Source organism: Anopheles nili, chromosome 2, assembly GCF_943737925.1.
Source record: "Anopheles nili chromosome 2, idAnoNiliSN_F5_01, whole genome shotgun sequence".
NCBI lineage: Eukaryota > Metazoa > Arthropoda > Insecta > Diptera > Culicidae > Anopheles > Anopheles nili.
This window is the reverse complement of record NC_071291.1, coordinates 40,180,373-40,201,743: the sequence shown is the minus strand read 5'-3', so window position 1 is coordinate 40,201,743 and position 21,371 is coordinate 40,180,373. Positions and strand designations below refer to the sequence as shown.

The 21,371-nt window shown below is 50.2% G+C and overlaps 1 protein-coding gene across 1 annotated transcript; it reads right to left on the bottom strand.

The window, feature by feature from the left end:
* Nucleotides 1–11,593: 11,593 nt before the first annotated feature.
* LOC128721685 (centrosomal and chromosomal factor) lies at nucleotides 11,594–14,792 on the bottom strand. Its single transcript, XM_053815464.1, has one exon. It carries the CDS (start codon nucleotides 13,892–13,894, stop codon nucleotides 11,594–11,596), a length of 2,301 nt encoding a protein of 766 aa, XP_053671439.1. The 5' UTR covers nucleotides 13,895–14,792.
* Between the last annotated feature and the right edge of the window lie 6,579 nt (nucleotides 14,793–21,371).

Sequence of the window (21,371 nt, the reverse complement as noted above, 5' to 3'; positions counted from 1 at the left end):
ACGGGAAAACAGGGCCGATTTTTCCCGACAAACAGCGCGGCGCACATTTTCCCAACTGCACCCAGCAGCAGCAGCAATGGCACACTCATTATCTGCTCGTTTCAGCGTGATTTGCTGCGCTTATTATTGCCGCGTGGTATCGGGTTTTATTTTTGCTTTTAGCCATTCACAATGCACCGAGAAGGGGCACGGAGACCATGGAAGAGTGCCCGCCCTGAAGCATCATCGGTTGGATTGGAGAATGGCTCCACAAAATGGCGCAACTCGCCCCGCGGAAAAGCTCATTGTCGTCAATTACAATCGCTTTCCGATTGGGGCGAAACTCAAATGACGTGAATTGAGGCCGAACCTGGTTGGCGAAACACAATGGCATCCTTTTTATCTACGTCTTCTTTGCCTTATCTGCTGCAAGGTTCTCTAAGCACGTGAGACACTCAGACATCATCTGGAAAGAGGTTGGCTCGTCAACCTCGACACAGCAGATGGCTAAGTGGATTGATGCTATCTTTCTCTCCTTCTCTCTCTTGATTGTTTGCCGAGTAACTAGGGTCAGTTTTCCTTTCCTACAAAAAACTCTTAGAAAACCCTCTCTTAAGTACCTAGAATCCTAAGGGTCCTTCACTACGGGTGATCTTCACAGAATGCAGCACAAATTAACCAGTCGTTGCTGGGTTCTACATGATCGCTGATCGTAGATGGTTAAGGCATCTGGAAGAATAAGCATCTGACGCAAACCTCGCACAATCGGACCACGAATTTCCCCAGAATAATAACACGCGTAGTGTCAATGGTGAAACATCACAAAAAAAGCTCTCCCCAGCGCGTCATGTAATGTCTGAATCTAACATGGGTTTTTATGTTTCAACCAATTTGCCGTCCCGATTACGCTTCACCCGCGAGCTGATAAACGAACGTCACTATGTTTGCGCCCATTAGCCGAGTTTTTTTTCTGGCTTTCACCGACCAAGACCCTCAGCCTCAGCCACGGATCGAAGCCCAACCGCTTCGAGGTTGATGCAAATCATCATCCAATTGTTTTGCCCGACCACCACCATTAACCCAGATTGATTTACGGCGCCGATCCGATTGCCCGGCCCTATCAGCCCTATCGGTTGGTCGCGGACCGAGCCGATTGTTTCTGGCTTCAAAAGCGAACACACACACACCCACACACGCGTGCGAGCTCACAAAGCATGCAGCAGGAACAAAAGCAAAAGCAAAAGCAAAAGCAAAAAAAAACTCCACCCATGTGCCAGTCATTGTTCTCCTCTCCTAATGATGATGGATTCTGGGGCCCGTTTTTCTTTCCACTGCTCGCGTGGTTGTGCGAGTTTTCCTCCCATTTTCTTCTTCTTCTTACTTGCGTTGCCTTGCTTGCCTTCTCCATCTTCCCGCCGCAGGGCACCGACGCCATTAATAACAATAATAGCGCGTGCATCAACATGGGAAGCGATCTGGGAATCTCCTGTGGAGGTGGAAATTGTTCGCACTTACGGTGCGCGGGCGAGCAAGAGAGAGAGAGAGAGATGGAACATTGAAGAAGAAGCTGAAAAACACACCCCAGACCAATTGGTTCAGGTTTTCGATTGCTTTAAAATCAATAGCGCCGACATGACGCACGATAACACATCAGGCAGCGATTGTTTCCGACTTCTTCGATGCGCGTGAAAAACAACCGCGCGCCGCATTTCCGGACACCCCGGCAGGGTGCCAAGCTGACGTCTACGCCACCCCATTCCGCCATTGTTTGTGCGCCATGACGCACCAATCCCACCTTCCCTCCCTTCACCACGGAAAAAAAGGGGCCCACAAATCATGCACCAAATCATGCCTGCTAATGACTTTGGCCACCGTCGGGTGGTTTAAGACAACCGAAGGTAAATATTTACCAACGTTTTCTTATCGTGCGCTACCGAGTCACCGGTGGAATGGCCGGTTGCTGACGTCACCCGTGTGACGTGTCTCACCCCGTATCCCATGGTAACGGACTCGGGTTCACGGGGGGGTTGGTTTTTACCTTTCCGTTAAAACGTGATTTCCCATCGACTGTCAAAACCGGCTCATCGAAGCAGGCGGCTTCGAGTTGGTTCTAGCGATTTGCTCTTGGGCGGGTGTTGAATCTCAAAACCACTTCCCGCCCCACGGCAACTGACAAAAACCGTGTACGCTGTACGTTTTGTCCAAAAGTCCTCAGTTAACGATGTAAATCAGCCACTCCGAAGCCAGCAAACTCCGGAAACGGGTCACGAATGGGCGCGAAAAAAAAGTGCTCTCTTTTTTTTTTCCTTTTTTCAAAACCCCTTTTCCCGAGCTGCTGTACGGCACGTCAATCGTCTGCTAGGCAGCATGTCGTTGTCGAGAAGCACTGTTCGCAAGCTAAACAGACGGCTTTTCCCACGGGAGCCAAACGGATGACCGATCGTCACCGTCCGGGTGACGTGTGACATGGCCGGTGTTTTATGAGCGCTTTCCTCTGTCTCTGTGGTTTTTTTTTCGTTTTTTTTGCTCCTTGCAAGTGGGATATTTTTTTTATGATTCTATTCCTCTTCTTCTACACGGTGTTGGTAATGTTTTCTCTGCCCGGTCGTGGTCGCTTTTCCGACACCAAGCAAACGCGCCGTGAAGGACGCGAATGGAATTGTCTACAAACAAACAAGTAAAAAAAAAAACCACGCAAGTACGTGAGACATCGCGCAGACGGTGTGTGTTGGTGGCCCTTTTTTGCCTCCCACTGGTGTTTTTTTTTGTCTCTCCGTTTTCGGCACCAACCCCTCCCGGTGTCATTAATTACAAAACATCGAGTGCACATTAAGTGCCGCAACTGACGCTCGAGTTCATTGCGGTCGTGACAAATGGAGCAGAAATGGAGCGCTCGAGCAACACGCTTTCGAGCCCACTTCAACGGGTTTTGTGAGGTTATAAGCGTTTGCATCCACTCCAGAGAACTACGGAGTAGGGGCTACGCCGATGCGTTTCAAGTGCCACCCTTCGAGGAAACGCAATTTGACGATATAAAAGTGAGCGAGAGCGAGAGAGAGAGAACACATTGATTGATTATGATTGATAAAGCGAAGCCCACCGATCTCGAGAATTAAAACTCCGGCTACTAATTTCATCCGGGATGCGATAAGGGCTTAGACCGGGTTGCCTTTCGTTTGCTCTTTTGCACCGTTGCAATTGTACGATGCAATAAATGATGCAATGCTCCAAGTTTCAAGTTACCGTGCGGTTGGGGAATCTCAAGAACGCCATAAACCTGGCCCCTCGGAAAAGAGAGCCAGACTGCGCCAGATTAGGAGCATCAGCATGGAATTGGAAGGCTAAATCGAAACGTCACCTTCAAGCGACTAAACGACTGTGAGCTAAAAGTTCGCCCAGATAAGAAACGTCAGCGTCGAGAACAGAGTCGTCCCGAGCTGGACAGCATCCAGGCAGGACAATTAAACGACGTTCCAGCGTGGGCAGAACCGATAATCACGTCCAGGACGAAGACGACCGATGGAATTTCTGTACTTTCTTGCGCTTATCTTATCATCCAGACAGCAGCCCTCGAGACTCGAGCTTTTGCAGTAGATCGAATCACACCGGTACGATAATTTGCCCGTCTGCCAGATGGGTGTAGGGCTTTAAAGATGGCCGCCAGGTAGCCACCGATGGTCCCGACGGGCAGCTGTCACGGTGAAACGATCGATCGATCGATCGGCAGGTTCTGCCAGACGTGTGCAGATTTCGCATCTCTAAAAACCCCCAAACCTTAACCTGCCCACGGGTGTATAAACCTTTTCCACGTTTCTCACTACCCGTTCCGTCGAGAACGCTCCCGCCTCCGCCACAAAAGAGCCAAACGACGGCCATAACGAGGGATTGGTGATAAAAGTGGACGAACGAAGAAAAGGAAGAGAGAGAGAGAGAGAGCAAAACACATCCCAAAAAGCACGGGGCTTTTGGAAATGCTGCCACAGGTCGACAAGGAGGTCGTATAAAAATGTATAAAATAAAATCGAATGCGAAATGTGGGCCACCTTTTCGGTAAACCGAATGCCAAAAAGGGCCAATCCCCCGGCGGGGGTTGGTTCGACTTTTCTCACCGTGTGTGGGTGCGGGTGCGCTTGGTGTGTTCGTTTCGGTGTGCCATAAATGCGATGAATTTGTACCTTTTTCTGTCGGCGTTAGCTTTGTAACCTTTTTTTTTTCTCCGCACCGCGGGCATCTCTCGGGAGAGCTTAAAATAATAGCAATAAAATGGATTTTTATATGCACCCGTGCTCGTTGTTGTGTGCGCGTTTTCCACCCTTCGAGAGCCTTGTTGGTGGTGGTTGCTTTGGTGGCGATTTATATTCCATCACCTGTGCCCGGCCATTCGACTCATCCCCAGCTCATTTCGGGGCGTTAAACTCACTCCAGGGTTGTTTTGAAGCTAGGAGGTTAGAGGCACACCAGAGCAAGCTGCTGCTGGAATGCCAACACACACACACAATCACGCTGCCAGATGGCCTAAAGGTGGTCAAAAGAAAACGATGCCGACGGGTATTTCGCACGAGAGCTCGCACGAAATTAAATTCAACATGAAACAACCAAAAAAGGGCCAGCTTCTCCCCGAAGGTTCAATTTCTCCGAGAAGAGCGCGTTCGCTTCTCTGGTCGTCTCGACGAAAGAAGATCAGTGCAGTAAAAACACGGTTTATTTACCTTCGTAAATTAGACCGTTAGACGTCACGCGCGGCACAGGAATCCCTAGTAGGCGCAGGAAAACTCGCGGCCCAAAGAAAAAGCCAATAAAATGTCACTTGGCTCACTTGGATGGGGCTGACGACGGTTGAGCTTGTTTGGGGCTGCCAGTTTTTTTTTTATCGTTACGACGAAACACACACACCACCGAGAGTTGGTACAAATAAAGGCTGATTGCGTGTGCCCGGTCAATAAAGTGTGCATTTTTGAGAAAAAAAAAACCGGCTCGTTGTCGCGCGTTACCAACGACGACTTCACCACAGGGCGCGTCCGGTTGGGGTGAGCCCTTTTTTCCGGGTGCGCGAGTTTGCGAAGGAGTATTTTTAGGTTCACCATCGCGCTTAGATAACAGCATCCAACATCTACTGCCGACTCGGTTTCCGGCCGCTGGGGGAAAAAAAAACGTCGGCGATCAGATTTTGTTTTCCCGACGTCGCCGGTCGAGTGCCGTTTTTTTGTCGTTGCTGTTGCTGTTGCCATCGTGGACGTTATTCTGGTCACTGGTTCTCGACTCCAGCATCCGGTCAGCGACGTCTGGATCGAGTGGTAGGATGGAGCAAAACATAAAAAAAAACATACATCACAATCAGCAATAGCAACAGCAACAACAACAGAAACAGCGGGCCTCTCGGTCTGGGAACAGCGCAGGAGTTTATCTCTTAATTTATCTGCTCCGCTGGCTGGATTCTTCCAACGAGCCCACTGATTCCATCTCTTTCTCTCTCTGCCTGTAGTGCTCTCTCCTTTTTTTCTTCCTTTCGCTTCTCAGTATTCCTCTCGTACTGCAGCATCATTTCTGGATACCAGCCTACTTTGAGGGCTCCATCAGGCAGTGTGAGAAAGAGAGAGAGAATGAACTGTGCAGAACCTTTTGCGAAGTACCACGCCCGACGATGACGTTGGCCAGTGCTGAAAACGCGCATGTTACCAGGAAACCAGCTGTTTGCCGACCGGTACCGAATTCCGTCGGTGTGTTGGTGTGCCGGCTGTTTCCGGACAAAATTGCGCATCCACGAAACCAGAGAGAGAGCGAGAGAGCATGCGCTCGCAACCGTGTGGAGCACGCTCCATAAAAACGCTCCCCTTTAAGGACTCGTTTCAGGAGCGCCCCACAAGTGCAAGTGTGTGAGTGCGCGAGCGTTGGATACGAAAAACAAGGACCGAATTGACGGCGGAAAAGAAAACCCCCTGGAAAAACGAAACTCCAACCGAACATCCTGTGCAGACACCAACCCCTTTCTCCCCGTGGCCCGTGGCTCCTCCAGCTGAGTGGGTGGCCATTTTTGTTTTGATGGCACGTTCGGCTTCCGTTTGTCGCTGTGTGAGTGCCGACTCCGACGGGTCCGGCTCCATCGGGATCGATTTGTGTGGCTCATGGAGCGAGAAAGGAAGCGAACGCAAATTAACTTCCTTCCACTACGTAAAGGACTCCATTTGTGGGCCTGCGCGACTGTGTGTGTGTGTTTTGAGCGAGATTTTTTGGCAAGGTCGACGAACGCACGGCAAGCCCCACGGTTTCCAGGCTCGCTTTCTCTCTCTCTCTCTCTCTCTCGCTGTCAGGAAGGTGTACAAGGATGACTCCTTATTTCGTCTCAATCGACTGGGAGCTGCAAAAGTGAAAAACAAAACAAACTCACTACGACGCAAAATTTGCGACGTGATCTCTCCGCAAGGATTTTTCTTTCAAGAGATTCTGGAATTTCGAAAGAACCGTTCCGCCTCGGAGATTGTCCAAATGTCCTCAGTTTTAGCGACATCCAAACGACCAAAAAGGCACCTGTTCCGGCGATATCCGGCAGAAACCCTACGCAGAGTTCGCCACCTCCTGCGTGGGTGCGTTGAATTTTAGCTGCAATTAAGACGAGCCACCCCCGGGAGGCGCTTGAAACGCTTGATTGACGACAAAAGTTTGGTCATTTCTGAGCGGTGTTTTTTTTTTCATTTTGCTTCACCCACACTCAGACCTTGTGTCAAGCCATCTGTCTCTCGGTGGAAGAGGTTTGCCACTCCTGACCCCGTTTTGGAATGGCTTGGGTCTGGTCTGGGGCTGGTTTTTTTGCGAACAGCGCTGCGAACAGAAACGTCTTCATCAACGTGCCTGTGCTTGTCATCATTCGTGGCCCTTAAATCATTACCCTCCCACGCCACCCACACACGGTTGTGCTCCATCGCATGCGAACAAGAGAAGAAAAAAAAAAGAAGAAAGCAAAACCAACAACGTAAAGCCAAATAACAACACCAGTTTGCGAGTTTCGTTTTTTGTTTTTTTAACCATTTTCTGCGATTATTATTTTCTTCCTTGATTTTTCACCATCATCTCACCACCAACTTCCTGCCAGCCGCATTCTGTCTTCCGCTTCTTCTTCTTCTTCTTCTTCTTTGATCACGTTAGCGAGCGATCGTGGCGGCTCTGATCTCCTGCTTCACGATCTTCGCCGTATGCTCGCGCTCCAATTCTCCTCCCAAAGAACCCTTTCGGAACGGCCCGTTTCAGCACAACTTTCGTCCAAGGAAGTGTGTGTGTATGTATGTGTGTGTGTGTGTGTGTGTGTGTGTGTGTGTGTGTGTGAGTCTGTACGTGTGATTCGTCCGAGCGTCCGTCTCACGAGTGGTTTTCCGTTTATTTTTAGAGTACTGGGTTGCGTTTGCATCCGACCGTAGTTTCGTGCCGTTCCTTTTGTTTCAGATTCTTTTAATTAAATAATTAAATTATCATAATTTATACACAGATTACTTCTCGCGGTCTCCACCCACCCCCCGCGCGTTCGTCCGTCCATCCGTCCGTTCGTCGGTACTGTTCCTATTCCGGTTCCGTCTCGTCTTCAGCTTCTTATTCGCCTTCGCCTTCGTCATCGTCGTCGTCGTCGTCGTCCTTTCTTATGCAGCGCGTTTGATCACACTCCTTCTATGTGGGTCTTAATTTTTTATCGTTCTGTGTTCCTGCCCCCCTTGTCCCTCCAAACCGTTGGCCTTATCTCTTTTCCCCCGTTCGTCTTTCATCACACAAGCGTTTACTTTATCTCGCTTCCTTCCGCTTGACATGTGTGCTTGCTTTACATTTATCCTTTTTGGCGCTTTCCCGGGAAAGGGGGGTTTTTTTCGACCCGTGCAGCATAATTTGCATTGCTTTCTTCTCCCTCTTTCTTCTCTCTCTCTCTCTCTCTCGCTCTCTCTCCCAAGCACGTTCTATAAATTCAGTTCCCAGTCGTCTGTGACCTCGCCAGCCGCCCTTCCGCGGCTTCTATTATAATTATTATCAGTTGTGTTTTGTTTTTTTTCTTCCTTTTGTTTGTTTGTTTGTTACATTACGCTTAATGGTACTACACTAGTACTAGTTTCAGTTTTCCGTCCTTCGCCCCACACCTCTCCCACGCAATGTCCGTCCCACTCCCTCCCTCGTGTTGCCTCCGTTCGCCTAACCCCGCTATAAACGCTACTAACACGGCGCCCTTCCTGCTGGCTACAGGCCTAGTATTTGTAGTAGTATTAGTAGTGGTAGTAGTAGTAGTAGTAGTAGTAGTAGTTGCAGTAGTAGTTGCTCACCTAGTTCACATTGTAAATTGGAATTTCTAGTTCGTCCCCGGTCGCCGTTCTCTCTTCACCGTTCACCTCTACACCTCACCGGCCACTACACGTTTTATTATCAGCGAATTAGTTGCGTTGACTAAACTTTGACTTTGCTGTCCATTGGACTGTGTGTGTGTGGGTTGGTGTGTATGTGTATGTGTGTGTGTGTGTTTATGTGAGTCTGTCTGTCCTCAAGAGGCTTCATCCTTCCGATGCGCCCGCTCTAAACCCCTTAACCCGAGAGTATATACACAAAACCGGTACCCAACCGTGCTGCTTTTTTCTTTTTTTTCGTTCGCTAATTTCCGCGCATTCGTTCGGCGTTCGTGTTTCGATTTTGTTAAGTTTTTTTTGTTTGTTATTATTGTGTATGCTTCACAGTACCGCATGTTCCTATTCTACGTGTTACATAAGATTTTGCCCCGTACGGCTGCACTCGTCCTTGCCCGGTCACTGCGATCGATCGATCGTCTGCTGCTACACGATCGTATCCTTTATTCATTCTGCCCACAGTCTGCTGAGCCTCGGATTGAAGGTTGCGCGTGAGTCCGAGTATATGTGTATGAGATAAATTTTTAGTTGCCTTATTTTTTTTTGTTTCGCTGAATTATGTTATCCTCTCTTTTTTTGCCATTTTTCTTTACGTTTTCGGTTAGCATGCGTTGCTCGCGGGCTGAACGTCTATTTCCGATGCGCCTAAAGTAGGGTTTGTGTTTATCGAGTTACTAGCGTTTCGTTTAGTTTGCGTTTCTTCCACCATTTTTTTTTCTTTTTGGGGGCCTTTTTAATGTCCTAACCTGAATACTTCAATTTGCAATTTGCGTGGCTGCTGTAGTTTTTGTATGTTTGTGTTCCGTATTGTAGCGTTACATGATTATTTATGCTTGTTTTGATTTTCTTCTTTTTTTTCTCATAACGTATCTCTCTTTTTTTTGTTGCTTTTTTGCTTTGTTTTGCTGGGATCGAAAAGAGTCTATTACAATCCGGCCTGGTTCCAAAACATCCAAAGAACGCGAGCTCCCGAAATGCGGTTTCGATGATTAGTTGTAACTGTGTGGTTTAGAAGTTATTTGTTTTGCTTTCGTTTTTTTTTTTCGCTTTACTTTACTGGTATATCCTTGCAGCTGGCTTTATTTAGAGTTCCTATTCTTGGCGTGCTTGTTCAGCTCAAGGAACAGCTTCGATTTGTTTTTTTTTGCTTGTCGGTAATGCTTACGATGCTAGCGGTTACGGTTACGAATCCAACATCCTTTAATTTCTCCTAACCTGCAGTCGGACTCACTTCACTTTTACTTTGTCTCGAACGAACGATAGCAGCAGAACAAATCGTACGAACAGCTAAATAAAAGGCCACCAGGCACTCACCCCACGCAGGAAAAGGATACATCACCCTCCCCCGAAGGATCGTGGAGTTGTCTTGAGCCTGATGAATGGGTTACGAAATTTGGCAGAACGAGATGTGGGCTTCTTTCGACGGGATTTCCATTGGGAGCACGGGAAGAAAGGAACATGGGAACGAAACCACCAAAAGATAACACAAACGTCACAAACGCACTGACGGACATGTGGATCCACTGTCAACTGTCGAAAACTGTTCAAAATCTCTACCACAAACCACGACGAAACTAAACAAATGACACTCGAACAATAGCAAATGGGTAACGAATCGGGTTAAGGATCAAGGATCACACAGGATCCACAGACGCACAACAGAGGCGAAGAAAGTGGCAACGAAAACAGGATAACAACAGAAAACTACGAGCAACGCACCGAATCCAGGGACACATGCAGCTCTTGGTCAGGACACGCGCCTCAACAGGGGGAAAAAAGGACATCCTGCGGCCTGTGTGTTGTGTCCCTGCAGAATATTCTCCTCCTTCGTTGCCTCGCAGTTGCTTCTTTCTTTGTAACACATTCATAGATAGATAGGATTAAGAGTGGGCGGGTGTGTTTGTTTTTTGTAGTCGATTGTTTTCACTAACTTAGCTAATCTGCTTCGTTTTATTTCAGTTCAATGACTCCGCTTGCCTTTAGCGTGTATGGTTGCTTCTTGCATTCGTTTCGTCTAATTTTTACATACGTTCGTCCTTGCTGCATTATCCTAGTCCTAGAGTATGCATGCGTCCTGCTCTCTGTCTCTCTCTCTCTCTTTCTCGCTCTCTTTCTCTCTTTCGCGCTTCTCCTGTCCCTCCTCAATTTCTATTCCTCTCCCTCTCACACACTTTCTTCTCGAATTTTGAAGGTTAGATGAAAAACCTGGGATTTTGAGGCTAGATAGATTTTTGTTTTTGTTTCCATTTTTCTTCTTTTTGTTTAATATATATATATATATATATACTCATATATCGATATATATGTGTGTGTTTGTGTATGCGTGTGTGTGTATAGGTATATGTATATTATCCCGTACTACCGTTCCATTAAAGCCAAACACTCACTACGTCGGACTCGTCGGTCGTTTTTCAACACCTAGCAACAAAATTCCCACCGCCAACTAGACGGTTTCATGCCAAAAAAGGATCTTTTCTTCTACCTCTCTCTCTCTCTCTCTCATGCTCTCTCTTTCTCTCTCTGTCTCTCACGCTACTCTCTTTCTCGCCTGCCTGGCCTACTAGTCTTCGATTTGGGTTGTTCCGTCCTTCCATCTTTTAGCTGAAGTTATTTGGGAGTAAAAACTACTATCACATTTAAATTTGCAACAAAAAAGTTGCTGTCTCTATTTTATACATGCTTTACGCGCGCGCGCCCTCCTCCTCCTCCCACCTCCACCCAGCAGCACACACACACGCACACGCACTGACGATCGGTGCACCCCTTCCTCCCCTCCTCCTTTACCGGAAAAGAAGGACGACTCATCTGTGGCTTATATCTTTTTTTTTCTGCTTCATTTTATCGTTCTACTTCTTGCGGTTTTGCTTGGCGCTTTTCTTCGCTATTCGCTCCAGTAGCCGCCCACGCACGCACACACGCCCGCACGCAACACCTCGTAACGATCGAAGGATATAAAAACTCAATAAAAATGAAAAGAATACAGAAAATAATAATAATAATGACAAAACAACGTTGCCAGCGTTCGCCCCTCGTCTCAACGACACAACATATCACTTGACCTGTCTGACCTGACGAACCTCCTTCTCCTGCACACTCGCGCACGTCCTTAGCCTGACTCGCAACACGCACACAAACAAACAGGCAAAACAGACAAGAAAAAAAAAAAAGGAACACCATCATCCGTGCGCCTTCGGTGGCGCCTACTTCGCTCATTTCGCGCACGTCAGTTCACGTTGGCCGCCTCAGAATCACACGTTGTAACAGGACACCTGCTGCATCGGAGGGAAGGCCGCCGTCATCAACGGCGTAAAGCTGGAGCTCATCATGTACGGATGTAGCCGATGAGATGCTCGCTGGTGTTGCCGGTATTTCGCCGCAAACAGCAGCTTCTCGGAGGCCTCAGCGGCTGCTGCAGCAGCCGCCGCAGCTGCCGCAACCGCAACCTGATGGTTGTGGTGTGAGTGTTGCTGCTGATGATGCAGATGTTGCTGCTGCTGCTGCTGCTGCTGCTGTTGCTGATGATGAAGCTGCTGTTGATGGTGCTGCTGTTGTTGCTGCTGCTGCTGGTGGCGATGTTGCTGTTGCGAGTGATGCTGCTGCTGTTGCTGCTGATGATGGTGTTGTTGTTGTTGCTGCTGTTGCTGGTACTGCTGCTGTTGTTGGCGTGCTGCTGCCAGCTTGTTGCAAGCCGCCAAATGTTCCGGACCGGCCGCATGATAATCCCTCGGAATGGCCGCCGCCATCGAGCTCTTGTCCGGCAGGGCGGAGTTGCTGCTGCTGTTGCTGGTGTTGCTGTTGCTGCTGCCGCTGTTGCCACCGCTTGTGGCCGCCGTCTCCCACAGGCTGAGGTCCGTGGTGTTGCACGCGTTGCCCGTACTGCCCGTCGTTGCAGCCGTCACCGTGTGACCCCGGGAGCTACTGTTGTTGCTGGTGTTGCTGACGTTAGCACTGGTGTTGTTGCTGGTGTTGCTGTACACCGCGCAACCGCCCGCTCCCGACAACATGGCGTCGCGCTTGCGATAGGAGGCGGCCGCCGGAATCACACCACCCGTCTTGTGGGGGAGCGATTCGGGACCGGCCTGGAAGTCGCGGGGCACCGCCGCCGCCATTGAAGTCTTGTCGATGTCCCCCCAGCGGGGTCCTGCACCGCCACCCTCCACCAGGCCGTTGCTGACGCCGCTTGCGGTGCTGTTGTACACGGCGCAGCTGGCCGGCATCATGAGCTGTTGCTGCTGTTGATGCTGTTGTTGCAGCTGGTGTTGTTGTTGTTGCTGCTGTTGCTGTTGCTGGTGGTGTTGTTGCTGACTGATACCCGTATTACTTGCGTTGCGTTTCATGGACGACGCGCTGGTGGCGCTTTTGGCTTTACTACCGGCGTTGCCGCTCGTGTTGTTGCCGGTGTTGTTGTAGCTGAGGTTGTTGCTACTCGTCACCTTGCCACCGTAGGCTCCTCCGTTGCGACTCGAACCTCCTCCAGCTACACCGGTGCAATCTGCCGCCCCCAGATGGTACCGGTTCCACTCCGAGGACGACACGGTTGCCTGAGACTGTGACTGTTGCTGAGACTGGCCGGTGAGGTTGTACTGGTTTGCGGACTGCCCGGTCAGGTGCGGTTGTTGCTGATGCTGGTGGTGAGGTTGCTGTTGCTGCTGCTGCTGGTGGCGGCTATGGTGTTGTTGTTGTTGGTGATGATGTTGCTGCTGTTGCTGCAGATGACCTCCAGCAGCAACTGAGCTACTGACGGCACCATAGTGCTGTTGTTGCTGTTGCTGTTGCTGTTGCTGCTGTTGTTGACTAGCAGCCGTCGAACGGTGCATCTGCCGCTGGACGTAGTCATCCAGCTGAAGCTGCAAAAACAAGCTGCTAGAGGCCGTAGTTGATGACGTTGTTGGCACCTTATGTGACACCACATTTCGCCGGTTGCTGCTGCTGCTGCTGCTGCTCGAGCTGCTTGTGTTGCTGTTGCTCGTGTTGCTGGCACTCGTCACACAGCTACCACCATTTATCACCGAACCACCATCAACCGAACCACCCACTGAAGACCCACCCGAGCCGCCAGTGTTGCCCGTCGCACCACTCTTGCCCGCAATCGAACCACCACCACCTGCTGCCGAGCTGCGGGACGAATTTGGCATGTTGTTGATGAACGGACTGCGCCGTTGGCTCTCCATCTTGCGGAAATAGCACGGATGGATCATCAACAGTGGTTCAACACGCGCCCCAACGGGTGGTTTTGCCTGATTTGGCAGCTCGTACTCTACGCTGCAGTCCACATGCAGCGGTATGCTGAAATCCTTCTGCACCGCCATGTTGGAAGCTGCTGCTGCTGCAGCAGCAGCAGCGGCCGCTGCAGCAGCCGCCGCAGCCGCCGTTAGCCTCGAGGACAGGTGATGCAGCTGACTAGTGGCCGCCACAGGGCTCTGTTGCTGTTGCTGGAGCTGCTGCTGCTGTTGTTGCTGCTGCTGTTGCTGAGCCACGACACTGGCAGTGTTGCGACCTCCACCGCCGGTCATGTGGTCGTACGTTGGGTAACACGTTGCCATGGCCATTTTGGAGATGGACCCAAAAACACACACACACAAACGCACACACGTACAACCCGCCGACGGGACTGCAGGACTCGCGCGGGTAGTTAGTACGGCAGCTTGCGTCTTGCGACTGCTGGACCGTCTCACTTTCTCGCTCCCACACACCCACACACACACACACACACTCACACGCACGCACTGTGGCTCGCTGCGGACACTTGCGCGCTGCTATTTCATTTGGCACCGATTTTTTTCTTCTTCTTTCTTTCTTTTTCTACCACCTTCTGCTCCTCTAGCTGCTGCTGAACCACCGTCGTGTGTGTACGCACTTCTTCAGCTTTCTAGCGGCTCACTCGCTGCTTGGCCGCTTTTGGTCACACTTTCATATCGTCGCACTTTCGCCCACCCTGTGGCTAGGCCCTTTGCTTTTGGCCAACTTCCCTAGCACACGCACACACGCGGACGCACGCACGAACACGAGCCCTTAAGATTGGGCACACTTTGCCGACGCGAAAATCGCGTTCTGTGACATCCAAGTGTAATCCTTAACGGTGTTGTTGCTGACGTTTGTTAGAGAGCAAGCTGCTGCTGCTGCTGCTGACTGCTGGCTTGCTGGCTACTTCGATGCTTCTGCTCCTGGCGTAGTGTCAGTCTTCTGCTCCTTTCGGGCGCTGCTCAGTCTTCCGGTTGCTTTGGCGACGGGAAAAATAATATACAGGAGATAGCCTTGCTCTGGCTGTGTGTTGCGTTTTCGTGCACGCCGACGGGAAACCTTTTTGCTTCCTTTCTTGCCGCGCGTATCACACACTTCCGAACAAAATGGCGCACAAACAAACACACACACACACGCACCCGTGTTAGGTGGTGGAATCGATTGAAAATTTCACTCCACTGCTTCGATTTATCGTGAGTCGGTTGTCTTCTCACGGCACGGCACGTCTCACGAGAAGGTGGCAAAAAATAGCCGTCACTGTTGGCGATGACCCGGATTCCTTCGATAAAGCCGACGGCTCACACACGCACCGCACCGCACACACACTGGCACACGCACTAGAAGGTGCGATTTTTTGCACCTTTTCTACGCGCAACCCAAAACACCGACGGCACCGATGGATGTGCCGCATCCGCTTCGCAGGACCAAAGAAGGACTATTGATTTTCAGGCTTCCCTGCGTTGCCCCTCTTTCCGAACCACCCCGAACACACTCTCTATCACATGCCACACAGCGCACAGCCTCTATCACTATCTCTCTCTCTCTTTCTCTCTGGAGAGCCCTTCCTGCTAGGATTTCAATGGCTCCTTTGCTCAGTAACACGCACTCTTGCTGCTATTGTTACTCCACCACAATCGGCACTCTCTCTCTCTCCTTCACACACGTGCACTCTCACTAGATCCTGGTTGCGCTTCCAAAAAAAAAACGTCCTCATAAGCGGTCGCTTCCCAGGGAAAGGGTATCCTTGCGTTTTTCCCTGCTTTTTTCTTTTGCTCTTTTCGGGCGCTCCGCAGAAGCGCTCTGTTGGAAGTTCTTTTCACGAATGCGAGCGATCCCGTCCGTTCGCCGAAGCACGGCCTGGTTTCGAGGAAACACCGCCACACGCACACCACTTGAAGCGTTCACCGGACGGCGATACGCACACCAACGACGCACCAATGAGCCCGCCCGCTGACGTTCGCTCATTCCACTGCGTTCACGGTGCGCGATGACGTCGCACGGAATCCCGCTTGATGGTGTGCGTGCCATTCAGCCAGCCAGTGGCAACGCGCACGTTCTCCGTCGGCCATGTGTGCGGTTCCAGCTGATTTCGGCGACCAACCAACGTGCGGCACGGACCGCACCACCACCAGTGTGGGCGGTTGTGTGCGCAATGCCGTTACTCACGCACACACACCGGACCGGGGTGGTCAGGGCGCGTAAACCTGCTGTGTGTAGAACGGGGGCAAAAAAGGACCTGCTGACGGTGGGCATTTGTGGCATGATTTGAGGTGCATTTTTTGTGCGAATTTTTGCACCCGAGTTGAAATGGTGATATGATAAATTTGAGCAAATATCGCCATCGAATGAAGTACAAAAAAGGTTGAGAAGGTATGCTCTTGAAGGGTTTGTATTACATAGAAGCTGTTAACACTACCGTATGCGGTATTAACATGAAGAAATGCTCAGCGCTTTCTCCCACAAAAGGATCCTTGAAATTGTCATCTCCACGATCAACCAGATCATGTCCTTTGCCGCGCAAAAGTGCCCGTTCCCTGGCGCAATGTTCCCATAATGCTTATGCTGCCATGCTCAGCTCCGAAGATTGGCTCGCCTGGCCCGGTTCGTTTGTGTTGGTGGCAGCGGCACTTAGGCCCACCCGCCAGAGCGAGCAAACAGCGAGACTGTCAGCGACCGTCTCCCTCTGGCCACCATCATTGCAGCCTCATAAAAGTGTCATCTTCCAACATTTGACCATTTATGAGCCCGCCCGACGCGACCTGCTCCGCCTCCAAAGATGCAACATTAGCCCGGGAGCCCACCGGACAGCCGGAACGGTAGCAGACGGCTACCCTTTTTCTTTTCCTGTCGTGGGTGGGAGGGTTGCAACCCCCTACCCCTTTCACGGTACTGTCCCAACAACCTGGCTCCCTTCGACAATTCTTCGCCGGTGGGCTTTGATTCTCATAATCTGCCTCTCAGTGGCGACCTTCTCGGTCCTTTACTGGGCCCCCTTTTTTTCAACGGCCCTTTTCAGGAAGGAGTTTTCGAAACACGAGTCGCCGACTCAGCGTGGGGTTAGTTCAATGCGGTTTAAATCCTAGAAGGTGAGCTGTTCGCTTAAGCCGGAGTTGGCGAGCCCTTTTTTTCAAGGGGGGAACAACCGATTGTCAATGCTCAACGGCCAACGGTGCGATTTGGCTGACAAAACAAGATTCCGATGGCCAGGTGGACAGCGATTCCTTGGAAGACGTTAACAACATCCTGATGTAACGAAAGAAAAAAAAAACGCCACACCTTAAGGAAAATAAATCGCTCTCGCGAGCATCCGTTTGCATTTATCGCAGCTGTAAAAATCGCATTTGTTTCGCGTGTTGTTTGAATGGTTTTTCTAAATTTGAAAGAAAAGACGAATAGCTACACACACACACACACACACAAGTACAAACGGCTAGATTAATGATCGCAACACTCCGCGTATGCAGCGGCACATTAGCAGGCATTAGTCATCGGCTTCGATCGATCCTTTCACATCCGCTCCATCAATCGGCGGCTAATAAATGGCTATTCATCTGTTTCCACGCGAGAAAGAGAGAGAGAGAGAGAGAGAGCGAGAGAGCGATATAGCGGTAACAAGAAGAAGAAGAAGAAAAGCCAGCCAAGGGAAGGAAGAAGAGAGATAGAAAAACTCCGCCTCCTTTTGGCGCCCGGAACCGTTGCCGCTTAGTAGACAATGAAACACAAACAAATGGCCGCATTATGCGTGGGGCCGCGAAAGGAAGAAGAAAGACACCGGGTATGTGCGCACGACCATGTACGTGTGTGTGTGTGTGTGTGCAATTTGCGTAGTAATGGCGTAGGCTCGGTGTTGGACTCGCAAAAGCAGCATAATCATCAAAAAAAAACCCATTTAGTGTTGGGTTTCCGTTGGGTGCCCATTTTCCAACCCACCCGTCGGGGGGTGGTTTTTTTGTGCTGTGGCCACCCGGTTCAGGAGGCGAGCTGGCCTGTTTTTTTCTCTCTTCTACGTGAGTAGCCGATACGATCCGGCCGCATTAGAGGAGCCAAATTTCACTGATGGGATTAGGGCGATAGCGATATAGGCCCTTCACTCTCTGGGCTCGCGATGCCTCATTATCGGGTGTGCCGGGCTTGGGTGGGGGGTTTTTTTTTTCTTTTCATCTTTCCAAACCGAGCCCGCGATGGAGCCGAAGTATCGAGCCAGATAAGCGAGCAGGTAAGAAGCGATCGAGAGTATCGAGATATTTCACTTCATTCCAACGCCAACGGAAAGCGCACACACTGCAAGTGGGTTCTCTTGAATTGGTCGTGTTTTTTTTTCTCTTCTCCTTTCGTTCTTTTCTCGCCTAAATTCAACTTCTGTTTAATGGTTCACGATTTATCGCCACAATCAAAGGACGACGTGCTAGACCCGGGAAACGTGGTGCCAGCTGACGAGCGAGCGAATGACGAGGCACTCAAAAAAAAAAAATACAAGAAGCAAAGTCCAGGACACCATTTCCAGTGGAGAACGCAAGAAAAAAAAAATAAGAGAGAAGTGCGCCCGAATCTTGACGCGGTTTCGTCCCGGTTTTAGGGCTTCGTTCCGGTGCCCTTCACGTTCGCGATCCGCTGCGGCCAAGGGCCAGGGCTCACTGTGAAGGATGTGAAGGCTTTCAAGCAAGACCGGTGGATCTGTGTGGCGTAAATCTGTGACTTTTGCGTTGACCGTTGATCGTGATGCGACAATGTCGCTTTGATGGCATTTCGAGGAAAAAGAAAAGAAAAACTGCGATCGTATCGTTGCGTCTAGCGCAAGCGTTCGAACGAATCAAGCGCTCTAACGAAAAAAAAAAGTGAAACAACGATCATAAAAAAAAACATTCACACACGGACCGGCCGCCTCATTACCGATCCACCACCGTTTGGTCCAGCTCTGGTGGGGAGGAATGATGGACGGATGGACGGATAAAATCGCCCCATTCATCGCGGCTAACGAGTCTCTCTCTCTCTCTCTCTCTCACTCGGGCTCGTTTTGGGGCCTTTTTGCCCTCGTAACCTCGCGGCACACAATCGAACGGATAATTAATCCCCCGGTCCGGTCGAAGCGAAAGGGAAACGAGCTAAACGAGCGTGGTGCAGGAAGAGGTAAAGGGATAAAAACACACACACACACATACGCTGTTTAAATCCGCTCCGAAACCCGACGAAAGCTGGCAGAGAATGGGGAGATGGGATAAAACATAAAAAAAGCGAGATGAAAATGGAAGAACCCGCGCAAGAACGGCCAAAAGATCGCTCGTTTCTGGCCCTCCCTGTGGGGGGGGATTGGGAAATAAAAAAAAGAAGCAAAAGGAGAGAAAAAAAGAGCGTAAAATGCGGCCCACCATCACAACAGGCGAATCATCGCGCGGTTGAATAAATCTTTCAATTATTTTAATTAAATCATCTTTCAATCCGGGCTCGTCGATCGTCGGCTCGATACGGCGATCGAGAGATGGACGAGGGGGGGGGGAGGGAAGAGGGAATCCGATGGATTTTTATTGTAATCTCCACCCCCCCCCCCCCCCCCCCCCCCAGGAAGGTCGTGGTCGCCAGGAGGGTTGAGATTTGACCGGGAAAAAAAAAGATCCAGCCTCAAACGCTGAGGAACGCTCATTTCGAGAGTGGGCGAACGCGATGGGACGTAGATGGGATATATATACATTTTTTTTTATTTTGCTGAATCGCCTCAAATACCTCCTCCTCCTCTTCCGACCCCCCGGCGGCAACCCTGCAAGCCTAATCCTCTCGTTCGCCTCGGCAAAATTATTTATGAACAGTGTATTACAATTTATTCCACCGTTCCACCGTCACCACAAACGCCTTGTGATGTGTTTTTTTTTTGCTTCTCCTTTTTTTTTGTTTGTGCCCCCCCCCCCTTTTACATCCGAGTGTTTTGGTCGATGCTGCGGGCCCTTCTGTGTTTGTGCGCGTATTTGAACCTACATTCGCCTTCGCCCTGCGACCGCGAGATCGTGCATCAGCTGTTTCTTTTTCTTTTTTGTCTCTTTGTTTCTCTCTCAGCGTCGTCGTCGTTGTTGTTGATGTTGTTGTTCCCGCGACCATGGTGGTAGTTCAGGGACAGCCCCCTTATCCCACAACCCCTCGGGAGCAAAATAAAAATAATGTAATATGCATGTAGCATGAGGGCTCCAAATGCGATATTTATGTATATTGCGCATTCAACCAACCGGGCCCGCCGTTGGTGGTTTGGGTTTCGGTTTTTTCTGCTGCCTTGTCGCTTTCTTGTGTACCATAGGGGTGTGTGTGTGTGTGTGTGTTTCGGTGCACCCACGGAGGGCAACAATGTGTGCAGCAGCGCCAGGAAAAACTGCCCGCAAATGAGCCTTGGTTTAGTCCGAAGGGCCACTTGAAGATTGGTTGTCTTTTTGTTTTGTTTTGCTGCCCAACCAGTTTTCCAGCTGTCTGTTTCTCTCTCTGTGTGTGTGTTTAGGGAAAACTCACCATCCCCTCCCCAAACACACATACAACTCAAAACTGCAACCGATAAGCGACACCGATTGGGTTGAATCCATCGCAAATCTCGCTTGCGAGCGCTCGTGCACCGAAACAGGAGCCATTTTTCGAGTGAAAACGTGTTTCATTCACTCCATTCCCGACCGGATATCCTGCCCAACGAAGCGGCCGTTACAGCGAGCGAGCGCTTTTGCAGCCAACCCAATCAATCCCTGCTCGATGCGCTGGGGATTTCTTGGGTTTTTTTTTTCTTTCATTATCACGAGCAAATCAAACCCCAATTCGGGGGCTAAGCTACGAAGCTAGCATGGTGGGGCATTTTCCACCCACCGTGGATGTTCCTAATTCCAACGTGATCGTGATTCGTTCGCTCTCGTCTCGTGTCGGTGCAAGTACAAAAAGAAAAAGGAAAAACGACCCACCCTTATGTTTCTGGGCGTGCTGAACATGCACTCGTTTTGGTATGTTTGCTTCACTCCGCTTCAACCGTGGCTTCCGATGGGAGAAAACTCGAACCCCGAACCCGTAAACTTGGCGTAGAAACAAAGCAAAAAGCTCCCTTTCTCAGCTCGCGCTCGGCGAATTGGCGGATTGAAACACACTAAAGCGCTGATCAAATCGTTTGCGCGAAGAGAAAAATTAAAAGGCTACATGAGCAAAAGGAAAAGCGGTAGAAAATACACCCACGAAAACAAGCGCGATACCGATTTAGCACAAGGCACAAACGGGGAGTTTAGCCAAACCGTGTTGGGGAAAAAAAAGGATGTCATATTTTCTGTTGTCGATCGTATGTGAAGCGACAGGCTGCACTTTAGTGCAATTGCACCCGGTAACGGTGTGCAATTTGTTCACCACATCAAGCAGCAATCGTTACATCGCTCAAAAATTCGTCCATGTTCAATGTTGTGAAGATGCATCAAAATGACGATCATCGGCGATCGAAAAGATCGCTCCACTCACGCAGCGCTTTTGGCATACTTTTGCGGCGGCATGCTTGGCCTCAAATGCCCTCGCTTTGGGGTGTTTTCGCTTTCCGGTGAGGGACCATCTTCGTCGAAAGTGCGATAATTAACGACAAGGGCTGTAATTTAAATTTAATAACTCATAATAACCGACCGCAAGCCCAAGTTGGTGGAAGAACAGACCCCAAAGGCTGATGATGCGCATGCAAGCAAAAACTGCGATCGTTGGAATGGGGCTACCGAATTCCGCGATCTTGCAGTGTCTAATGCGCGATCGCAAGCAAGAACCGGGGCCACATCGTAAGGGTTGGAGTGTAATTAAACG

Coding starts and splice junctions, on each gene's coding strand:
- LOC128721685 (XM_053815464.1), bottom strand. CDS start 13,894: ATGGCCATGGCAACGTGTTACCCAACGTACGACCACATGACCGGCGGT.